This window comes from Haliotis cracherodii, unplaced genomic scaffold (genome assembly GCF_022045235.1).
Source record: "Haliotis cracherodii isolate W230 unplaced genomic scaffold, xgHalCrac1.p SCAF_7, whole genome shotgun sequence".
In the NCBI taxonomy this organism is placed as follows: Eukaryota; Metazoa; Mollusca; class Gastropoda; order Lepetellida; family Haliotidae; genus Haliotis; species Haliotis cracherodii.
In genome coordinates this window covers 39,866,954-39,878,222 of record NW_027266330.1, presented here as the reverse complement: position 1 = coordinate 39,878,222, position 11,269 = coordinate 39,866,954, and the positions used below count along the sequence as shown (strand labels likewise).

Sequence of the window (11,269 nt, the reverse complement as noted above, 5' to 3'; positions counted from 1 at the left end):
TCTATCAGGTTCATATCCGGGGATCTAGAGGGCCAGGGGAGAACATCAACGTTGTTGTTGTGGCGACAGGATCTTGCGATACGTGCTGTATGCGGTCGAGCGTTGTCCTGCAGGATGGACCGTTGCCGTCGGTTGGAATTGGGAGAACGTGTGAGGGAGAATTTCGTTGACGTATCGTTGAGCCATAGACCCGTGCTCTTCCATCCCTTCGACGGAGGAGAAATCTTGATTCGTCGCTGAAACAGACATCTCTCCATCGCATTTGAGTCCATACCCTGTGTTGATGACACCAATGCAGTCGTTGTTGACGATGTTGTCGACTCAATATGACGCGTCGAACAAGACGTCTTGCTCGTAAACCTGCTCCTCTAAAACGGTTTCGTACGGCCAGGTCGGATATTCTACGCAGTCCGGGATTTTGAGATGCGATTGTAGTGGCTGTTGTCGCCCTTTCACGTAGGTGGCGCAGTCGGATGTAGTGATCTTGGGCGGGTGTGGTTACTCTTGGTCGTCCCGACCTTGGCCGATCACGTGTTGATCCATACCCATGTGATGGTGCTGGGCGCGACATTGACAACCCTGGCTACAGCTGATCGGGATTCCCCTGCCTGCAAGCGGCCTATGACGTTGTTCTTTGCACTTCTGTTAATTTTGGCATGTTGTTGAACTGTCACTGTTCGATTGATGCAGATGCAAGGCAATCAAAAATCATGCACTTTAATACCGTTCATAGTGCTGCTGCACGTGCAGTACGTGCAGCTCCATGGCCCTTTTGTTAATCTTTTACCGAATCGTACGTGTTTCCTGACTTATGGTTGACATATCCTTGTTGTGATCATTCTGACACTATAACACATTAAAACGTCTTCTTTTTGCACCTCTTTGTAAGCTAATGTTCCTCTTATGGCCAAAAATATCCGTATTGCGTTTCTTTTTTTAAGAGTATATCCCCTCACAAAACTTGCAGGCTTACATGGTGGCTGCCAGGACAAGTGGAATCGATTGGAGGGATTCGCTTTGTAGCACTGAGTGCATGTGATGCATCTCCGATTCTGAGAAGAGGATTTGGGTCCATGTGAGGCATCGAACCCAGGCTAAGTTGTGACGACCGAGCGCTTTAGCCAGTTAACTTTTCTACCCAGTGAACATGATAGTCATATTGAAATTTTTTTATCTGACCCTTTTTTTACGAAATGTACTTTGGTTTTTGTTTAGTTTTTTTTTTTGTAATTCAAAACTTATGTTCCGTTGTTTTGGCAACTTTTTCTATATTTCATCTTGATTTGACCATGCTTTTAAATTCTATTAAAATGCAGATTTGGCTCAAGCTTCAAATCTCCTCTGAGTTTGAAATTTTAAACTGTTGACATTATAAACTCATCCGTAACATAAACATCAACTTATTTATTTATATATATGTATTCCTCCTGCAAAGGTCTGCCGGTAGATTGAACCAAAATATTTCCATTGTGAAGATGCACTGTCTTGCTCCTCTCCTGGTACATTCTCTGTATAGGTTCGACTGGCCTGGTGACATGTAATCTGTCTGTGGATTGCAACACTACTTGAAATTGATTAACTCAATCGTCCTACATTATGCTATAAAACACATATAGCTGACCCCCATGACGTCAACGTGTTCAGAGTTCACCATTTCACTCTGATGCAATCTTTGAACAGGCCGTTGTCAGGGCAGTGTTCGTCTAACGTGAATGTCATGAGGTTATCCGTGTTTGTTTCCACAGCACCTAAATGTTTGTAGAAGTTGATAGCGCTTGTGTTCCCTCGTTTGGCCATCCACTGCATATATCCGCAACCCCAGGACAGGGCTAACTGCAAAACAACAGTGAAAACGGTGGCAGTGAGGATGAAACACAAATAGAGTCAGGCAGATAGGGTGAGATTACTGCATATATTTCACAGTAAACAGGTCACGCTCGCACAACGACAGGAAACCAGCCTTGACCTACTTATGCGGCTGTGGTGGTCTATTGTTAAAAGAGTCGCCGTGTCTCGCGAGCCGCGTTGGTGTCCGAAAGACCAATATATCGTCGATGTTTATTACAGAGACACTTTCATTACACAATTCATTTCTACCCTCTAATATTCTTTCTATGGCTGATTTAAGCCTCGGCGTTGGTTTCATATATTTCCAGTCTGTCGTAGCTCTTGGCAACATGTGCATATGAGGCTCTCACTGATATAGTTTACCAACTGACCTCTTTACATAAGTACTTGTGTTATATATCCATCTCACGTTACACGCTCTGTGTATCAGGTAAACAGGTCTACCCTCAGTTTAAGATAACGTACCGAGGACTCAGTAAACGCCCTACTGATGCGGTAAGTGAGTGTGTGTTGTTTAACGCGTCAGTTAGAAATAGTCAGAAGCTATATCACAACGATTTGTATACAATCGAAAGTCCTTGATATCGGATATGATGACGTACACTCGTCCAAGCCACCGAGCCCGACAAGTTGGCTCTTACGACGACCATAGGGTATACTGGGGGCCTAATGTGACTCGGAATCCCCACAGCATAAGGCATATCTCAACCCTGATTTTAGTGTCCATGGATGTGCATATCCTCACCCTAAAACCCTGTAATGGTATTTAATCGTTATCGTTGTGAAACAATTCAATACATGCAATTTGCTTATTTTGTCTTAATCCATCGCTATTTTCCATCTGGACCTTAAATGTTATAACTATATACAGTTGAAGCCAAACCCAACCTCCTACGTCCATTGAGGCTGTTCATTTTAGTTGTCACACATGTGGTAGATAGTAGTTCTGTATATATCAATCATGTTTTATTAATTAGCTTTTAATTTACTATGTATGTTGTCAATAATGATATTTTGTATATTTCAGATATTGCAGTAATCAAGAATTATTTATTGTATTTCTCATTTCAGGCTTCATACTTAAATAGTTGTAAGTCAAGTATTATCATTAAAGCCCTATTCTAATGTCATGTTTTACTTAGTTGGTCAGTCAACTGCTTGGTGGTCAATCAGAGTGTAAGCCCAGGCGTCCTCTGGATTGGCTAGTTTTAAATCTCTGTGTCCCACTTTCAAACCCCTTTGTTTTCACCCTGCACTTGGCATTACTACTTCACTGTGCACTGGACTGGAAGAAAGGATATACTTATATAAAGGTTAGTAGTTAAAAGTTATAATTGTATTTCATGCCAGTATAATTATGCAAATCACTTAAGTTTAATCAATGTCTATATAGATCCTTAATTATATTTAAACATGTCACATTTACTAGTATTAGTGTGTGCATGGTGAGTGTATGTATACTAGATATATTTCATTTCACTATATGTGTGTCTGTGTTAATCTAGGACATTTGTGTATTCTGTAACTTGTATTGTGTATTAATAAGTTGATAATAGTTTACATGTTATGTTCATGTGTGTAGATAAACATACCTTCATGATGTATTTTATATCATGAACAGGTTTTCACGAGGGATTTAATCTATTTACAAGGGATTGTGACCACCCAAATACACCCCAGTGGGATTCACCGGGTATATATATATGTATACTTATATATTGCTTGCATTGTAACATAATATAATATTTATTGTACCATATTTATATTAAATGTGTAAATCCATTAAACTTACATATCTAAGCTTATAATTGTGAAATGTTATAAATGATATAACATGTATAGCTTATAAGTGTAGTAGATTATTAATTAATCTGCTTCAGTTTTGATGTACTAGATATAATTGTATGTTTATTATTGTATTCATTGTTCCAGGGTGTCGGTTTATCACGACAGAATAAATAATCAGACCTCACACCCTAGCCTGTGTCATTATGTTATCTGGGACACATATGCACCTATAATGGCTACAACAATGGAGCCCCCAGTGAGGATCTGTTGACGACTGATGTTGGGTGGAGTGACAATTCCCGTGATTCAGTGACCATCCCAGTGATCCAGTAATGGACTGCATACCCATGTGAATACGTGGTAATTATGAACTATTTGGGTGCAGAATGTTATCAACTTGTACCAAGATTCACGCAATCATGGACTCGTTTTCAAAGCTAGCTATGAAGCAATTGCTTTAGCTCTGTCTCATCAAATGCGCATTTGTTCTATTGTCAGCAAACAGTCATAATTGTGTTATACTCTACAGAAGATGCATCTTATATTTCTTTGAAAATTCAAATGGTGTTCCCTGTCATACTTTGTTACTGATTGTATACTGCAGTGTTATTCCTGTGTTGCAACACATTTTTTTCTTTTGTATATTTAACCATGGTGCCATTACTGACTCAGTTAGGTGTGTCAGTTTGTTGAGTCTTACCTTGAAGGTCACTGTAAACTGTATTTCTTTATTTATTAGTGTTGACTACATGTACCCGGATACACATGCATTAGTGATGCATGGTATTTCATTGTGATGTGTATGAGTGGTGTGCTTTGTGTTTACATAATGCTTAGATAAGATTTAAATACTTGCTTAATTAATAAAGTGTGTAGGCATTCATCTTAGGCATTATGCATTAACCAAACCAAAACATGTTATCCATAAACCCAGAATGACTCTGTGACTGACTCACTACATATATTTATCATCACCCTGCACTCACGGCACCTTGCACACATCTATGCACCAAGATGGTATAACAGGTGGTTCTGGTCGTGTCCCACTTATATTGTCATTAGTGTCGTCAAGCCAGGTTAGTTTGCTTTGATCTCACTCACTCATTTTATGTGATTGAACCCACCTATCCCATACTTTAGTATTAATTGGTAGTTAGACATGTTCATATTCTTTTCCAGGTGATCAACTCAGATGACTTTGCTGCTTCACTTGGTTATATCAAGTCTGCTTTACTGCCCTTCATTTTGTTTTCAGCTCATAATGCCTTCTTTCTAGCTATAATCACATTCTTGTCAATTTGCTTCTTTCATCGTCACATACATACTTAGTCACAAAGGTGACAACAGCGCTGGCGCCATATTGCACTTTAGTTTTTTTCGTCTTAGTGACACTTGTTAATATAAACTCTTCTTAGAACATTTGTCCGCGATTATATCCACTCTGTCCAATATGGAACTCAGTAAGGAGGAGTTGGGTAACATGGTGAAACTGTTTAGAAAGATGGGGATGACACCTAAAGATGATACTCCAGAGGATTTAAAGCATTGGATACATGGAATGTCTCAGGAGGAAGGTATTGCTATAAAGATGGAAGACTCGTCTGATACCTCAAAGCCGCAAACAAGTCATAGCCATCCGACATCAGTTTCTTACCAGCATTTTCCCAGATTACCATTCTTCAGTGGAGAACATGGGAAAGATACAGAGTATGATCTTTGGAGATATGAGGTGGATTGCCTCATGGAGAGTAAGACATACAGCCCCGAGGTAATATTGCAAGCCCTTCGCAAATCACTTAAAGGAGAAGCAGCTTTGGTTTCCATGAAATTAGGTCATAAGGCAACTATTGCAGAGTTGTTGTCCAAATTTAAGTTTGCTTTTGGAACATTACGGAGTTGTTCCTCCTTGTTATCAGAGTTCTACAGTACCAGTCAGCATGATGACGAGGACGTGGCAACCTGGAGTTGTAGGTTGGAGAGGTTATTGTTCCAGCTTACTGAACTAAAGCACATCTCACAAGAAGAACAGGATGATATGCTAAGGTCAAGACTTTGGGATGGTCTACACTCATCGCTTAAGAGTCTAGCTGGATACAAATACGATGCTATATCCAATTTTGATGAATTAAGACTATGCCTCCGGGAACTTGAGTTTGATCTGAACCATGGGAAACGAGACACACCCAAGATCAGGCCCAAGTCTGCAACTGTGAAGATGGCCTCGACAACTGAGACTGCCAAAGAAAGAGACCTTTCGGAACTTAAGGACATGATGAAAGAATTGAAAGCAGAAATTTCAGAGATGAAAGAACAACAGACACAGATGTCTGCTCAGGTATATCAGTGTCAGTCATTTATACATCCCAATCCACCAAGCTATGAGGACAGACAACACCAGAGTGGTTCATGGAGGGGAAGAGGCAGAGATCCCAGACGTAGAGAGTGTGGACAAAAGGTTACTTGGAGGGGTGCACAGTCAGGGGATGCCCCACAGGGTGCGGCTGCACCACTGTATCAGCCCCCCAGCCCACAGCAGTCTCAGCCGACAGGTGGACGTATCACGTCACAGTGGAATAACACACAACCTCAAGGAAACACACCTATTTGCTACAGATGTGGATATCCAGGCCATTTAGCCTATGGTTGTCGTGTCTTATTGGATCATCAGAGGCGCCCTTTAAACTTGCCCGGGCCTATGGGGAGGGGCTACCATTAGGCAATTCTCAACGCCCCACACACAGGCAACTGCCTCAAGGATTAGTAGGAACTTCTAATGAAGTTGAAGTTTACATTGAGGACATTCCAGTGTGCGCCCTTCTTGATACTGGAGCCACTGTATCAATACTTTCTCAATCTTTTTATGAGAATCATCTTTCTCATATCCCATTAGTGTCTTTGGATAAGTTGCTTGATATTGAATGTGCTGGTGGTGAGCAACTCCAATATCAGGGAATTATCGAGGTTACAGTTAGGACTCCTGGAGGTGGTGTTAATGAGGACTCTGTATCTTGTCTGTTTCTTGTGGTATCTGACACCAGATACAATGCAAAGGTGCCAGTTTTACTGGGCACAAATGTGTTATCACATTTTCTTGAAACATGCCGAAACCAAAATGGAGATAGGTTTTTACAGAAGGCCAATTTGCATACCCCCTGGTACTTAGCATTCAGAAGTATTGTATTACATGAAAAGGAATTGGAGAGAAACCATGGGAAACTTGCTTTGGTTAGGAATGCAGAACATAAAAGTGTTGTAATCCCTAGTAATAGCACCACAGTCATCAAGGGTCAACTGAGCAGAGGGTTAGCATATCCTCAGGTATGTGCATTGCTACAACCAACCATCAGTTCTGCAGTACCACATGATCTTGACATTGCCCCAACTATCATCCAATACAACCCTCAAGGACAGGATACCATTGAAGTGCACATCTCAAATGTCACTACCAAGGCTGTCGTCATTCCGACTCGGGCTATTTTATGTGAGCTGCAACCGGTCACAATTCAAGATCTACCACCTGGTCGTCCCGTAGACTCTGACACATTGATTGATCAGATAGAGATGGATAAGGAGGGCCTAACACGTGATCAGATTGAGGAAGGATTAGACACCATACTCAAATTCAAGGACATCTTTTCCAAGGCAGATGATGACTTGGGTCACTCAACACAAGTTCGGCATCGGATTGAGCTCTATGACCACACGCCCTTTAAGCAGAGACATCGTCGTATTCCACCAGCTATGTTTGATGAAGTTAGAAGTCATTTACAGGAGTTGCTATCTGCAGGTGTAATAAGACACTCACACAGCCCATGGGCATCCAATGTAGTCCTTGCTAAGAAGAAAAATGGAAAACTCAGGATGTGTATAGACTTCAGGCAACTGAACCGCCGAACCATAAAAGATTCCTATGCACTCCCCAGAATCGAAGAAATGCTTGACTGTTTAGGTGGTATGACCTACTTTTCTGTCCTTGACATGAAGAGCGGCTACCATCAGGTAGAGGTGGAGGAAGATCATAAGCAAAGAACCGCATTTACAGTAGGTCCTTTAGGGTTTTTCGAGTATAACCGGATGCCTTTTGGCTTATCCAATGCTCCAGCTACTTATCAACGACTGATGGAGAAGTGCTTAGAAGGTCTGCACTTGAATATATGTCTGATCTATATTGATGACTTGATCATTTTCTCCAGGACATATGAGGAGCATGTCGAGAGGCTTAAGCTTGTGTTCCAGCGGCTGCAGGAATGTGGACTTAAGCTAGCTCCCAAGAAATGCAAGTTTTTCAAGAGAAAGGTCAAATACGTCGGGTACATTGTTTCAGCTGATGGCATTGAAGCAGATCCTGAGAAGATTGACAAGATTCGTCAATGGCCTACGCCAACTACACCAGAACAAGTTCGACAATTCCTGGGGTTTGCAGGCTATTATCGAAAATTTGTCAAGGACTTTTCAAAGATTTCAAAGCCTTTATCTGAACTACTGCCAAAGACTGCTTCCAAGAAGTCAAGAGCCCAGAAGCTGACCAAACAGGAATGGACATGGGGTGTTTTGCAGGATCGAGCTTTCAATGAGTTGAGGATAAAGTTATCAACACCGCCAGTGCTTGGTTACGTTGATTTCTTGAAGCCTTTTGAACTTCATACTGATGCCAGTACCCAAGGTCTCGGTGCAGTACTGTACCAGGAACAGGAAGGTCACTTAAAGGTCATTGCTTACGCCAGTAGGAGTTTGAACCATTCAGAGAGAAATTACTCAGCACATAAATTAGAGTTCTTGTGTCTGAAGTGGGCTATCTCTGATAAGTTCCACGACTATCTGTATGGTAATGACTTTACTGTAGTGACAGATAATAATCCGCTCACATACGTACTAACTACAGCTCGACTTGATGCTACGGGTCATCGCTGGTTGGCAGCCTTGGCAAGCTACAACTTTAGCATCAGATATAGACCAGGAAAAGAGAACGTGGATGCAGACACTCTATCCCGGCTGCCCACTGAAGAAGCCAATACTGAGGTTGATCAAATCACAGCAGATTCAGTTCGTGCTATCTGTGGAATGATCAATGTAAACAGCTTGGTAGAAAGTCTCTGTATGTCCACAGATGTAACAGGAGAGAAGGAAATCAATGTAGACGAAGATCAGTGTAACATGAATGCCAATGATTGGAGACGTGCGCAAGCTAGAGACCCTTGTCTTGCAACCATCATTGAGGGACTGGAGAACAGGATCAAGCCTGACAGAAGGTCATATATAGGGAACTCAGAGATGACAATATTGTTGAAGAACTACGACCACTTCAAAATCCAGAAGGATGTTCTCTACCGTGTTGTTCAACAGCATGGAACTGAACAGAAGCGACTTGTTCTCCCTTCACGGTGTCGAGCAGCAGCTTTACGAAGTCTTCACGAAAATATAGGACACCCAGGCAGAGACAGGACAGTTTCTCTCCTCAAGGAAAGGTTCTACTGGCCTGGTATGACCAAGGATGTTGAGATTCACATACAATCTTGTGGCAGATGCATGAAGCGCAAGTCCTCCACCTCAATTCGTGCACCTCTGGTTAGTATCGCAACATCTCAGCCACTTGAACTAGTGTGCATGGATTTTTTGACATTGGAACCCTCTACAGGTGGTCAGCAATATGTTCTTGTGATAACAGATCATTTTACTCGTTATGCACAGGCATATCCATCAAAGAACACTTCAGCAAGAACCACAGCAGAGCTGTTCTTCAACAACTTTGTAGTCCATTATGGTTTGCCCAAAAGGATTCATTCGGACAAGGGAGCTAACTTTGTGGGCAAGGTGATGACTGAGCTTTGTCAGCTTCTAAAGATAGACAAGTCCTCCACAACACCTTATCATCCCATGGGTAATGGAATGTGCGAGAGGTTTAATAGGACGTTGTGCAATATGCTTGGAACACTTGAACCTGAAGCCAAGAAGGATTGGAAGACCCATGTTGCACCACTAGTGCATGCGTACAACTGCACACGACATGAATCTACTGGACACTCTCCTTTCTATCTCATGTTCGGTCGTCATCCCAGACTTCCTATAGATCTGGCCTTTGGACTAGACATAGAACCTGTCACCACGAGATCAATTCTCAAGTACACCAAGACCTTTCAGGAAAAGCTGCGTAATGCCTATGAGATAGCTACTAGACAAGCCAAACAGTCTCAATCCCAGCAGAAGTCCTACTACGATCAGAGTGCAAGAGCAGCTGTATTAGATGTGGGTGACCGTGTCCTTGTTAAAGTAGTAGCTTTTGACGGTCGTCACAAACTAGCTGACAAGTGGGAAGATGACATTTACATTGTCACAAGCCAACCAAACCCTTCTATACCAGTGTATGTTGTTGAAAAGGAAAACGGAGGGGGCAGGAAGAAGACTCTTCATAGGAATCTGTTACTGCCCATTGGTTCTCTTCCTAGACCAGAAACATCTATTCCTGTACCCAAACCACGGAAAAGGAGGTCTAGCCCACGTCTGCAACCTACTATGAGAGAGACAGCATCAACTGATAATGATCAAAACACCACCGCAGAGAGTGAAGATGATGACTTTGTACTTGTCCCCATCTCTTCATCCGAACCGTCAGTTTCAGCTGCAGATGTAGTTGATAGGCCAGCTGAGGTAGAGGCAGATATAGATAGTACTGCTGTGGATGATGAAGATGCAGAGGACCAGTCACAGGAAGTTGCTCTAGATTTGGAGCAGGATGTGGGTGCATCTTTAGCGGTGGATAGTTCCAACAATGATACATCTGACACAGCACAGACATCACAGGAGGACGAAACATCTGAAGTTCTGAATTTTCCTTCAGAACCAGGGATAGCACAAGATGTTAGCGTACCTCAAGAGAGATTGGTCACACCACCAGTAGCATGTCCCAGGACATCCAGTCGTTCCAGGACTAAACCACAGTGGATGACCAGTGGTGAATATGTGATGTCAGCAGCTGTACCTAAACCTGATTGGAAATCCAGAGCAGAGTACCTCACTTCATTGATGCTCAGTGGTATTCTGACGAGTGATCCTGGACAAGTTCAAGACACTCTACTTCACCTTATCTCAGGCAAATGATGAGGACATCATTTAGTCCCAGGGGGGGAAGTGTGTGGTAGATAGTAGTTCTGTATATATCAATCATGTTTTATTAATTAGCTTTTAATTTACTATGTATGTTGTCAATAATGATATTTTGTATATTTCAGATATTGCAGTAATCAAGAATTATTTATTGTATTTCTCATTTCAGGCTTCATACTTAAATAGTTGTAAGTCAAGTATTATCATTAAAGCCCTATTCTAATGTCATGTTTTACTTAGTTGGTCAGTCAACTGCTTGGTGGTCAATCAGAGTGTAAGCCCAGGCGTCCTCTGGATTGGCTAGTTTTAAATCTCTGTGTCCCACTTTCAAACCCCTTTGTTTTCACCCTGCACTTGGCATTACTACTTCACTGTGCACTGGACTGGAAGAAAGGATATACTTATATAAAGGTTAGTAGTTAAAAGTTATAATTGTATTTCATGCCAGTATAATTATGCAAATCACTTAAGTTTAATCAATGTCTATATAGATCCTTAATTATATTTAAACATGTCACATTTACTAGTATTA

The 11,269-nt window shown here is 41.7% G+C and overlaps 2 protein-coding genes across 3 annotated transcripts; both read left to right on the top strand.

Annotated features, from left to right (window-relative positions):
- Positions 1-2,933: 2,933 nt before the first annotated feature.
- On the top strand, positions 2,934-7,642 carry LOC139447642 (uncharacterized). 2 transcript variants are annotated; one of them, XM_071229056.1, is made up of 3 exons: positions 2,934-3,161; positions 3,470-3,541; positions 3,781-7,642. In XM_071229056.1, the coding sequence occupies exon 3, from the start codon at positions 5,087-5,089 to the stop codon at positions 6,350-6,352; it is 1,266 nt and encodes a 421-aa protein (XP_071085157.1). In that variant the 5' UTR covers positions 2,934-3,161; positions 3,470-3,541; positions 3,781-5,086; the 3' UTR covers positions 6,353-7,642. The 2 variants fall into 2 exon arrangements, with proteins under 2 accessions (XP_071085157.1, XP_071085156.1); XM_071229055.1 differs by having other exon boundaries at positions 2,934-3,541.
- Positions 7,643-9,513: 1,871 nt separating this feature from the next.
- On the top strand, positions 9,514-10,731 carry LOC139447823 (uncharacterized). Its single transcript, XM_071229306.1, has one exon. The coding sequence runs from the start codon at positions 9,523-9,525 to the stop codon at positions 10,729-10,731; it is 1,209 nt and encodes a 402-aa protein (XP_071085407.1). The 5' UTR covers positions 9,514-9,522.
- The last annotated feature ends 538 nt before the right edge of the window (positions 10,732-11,269 follow it).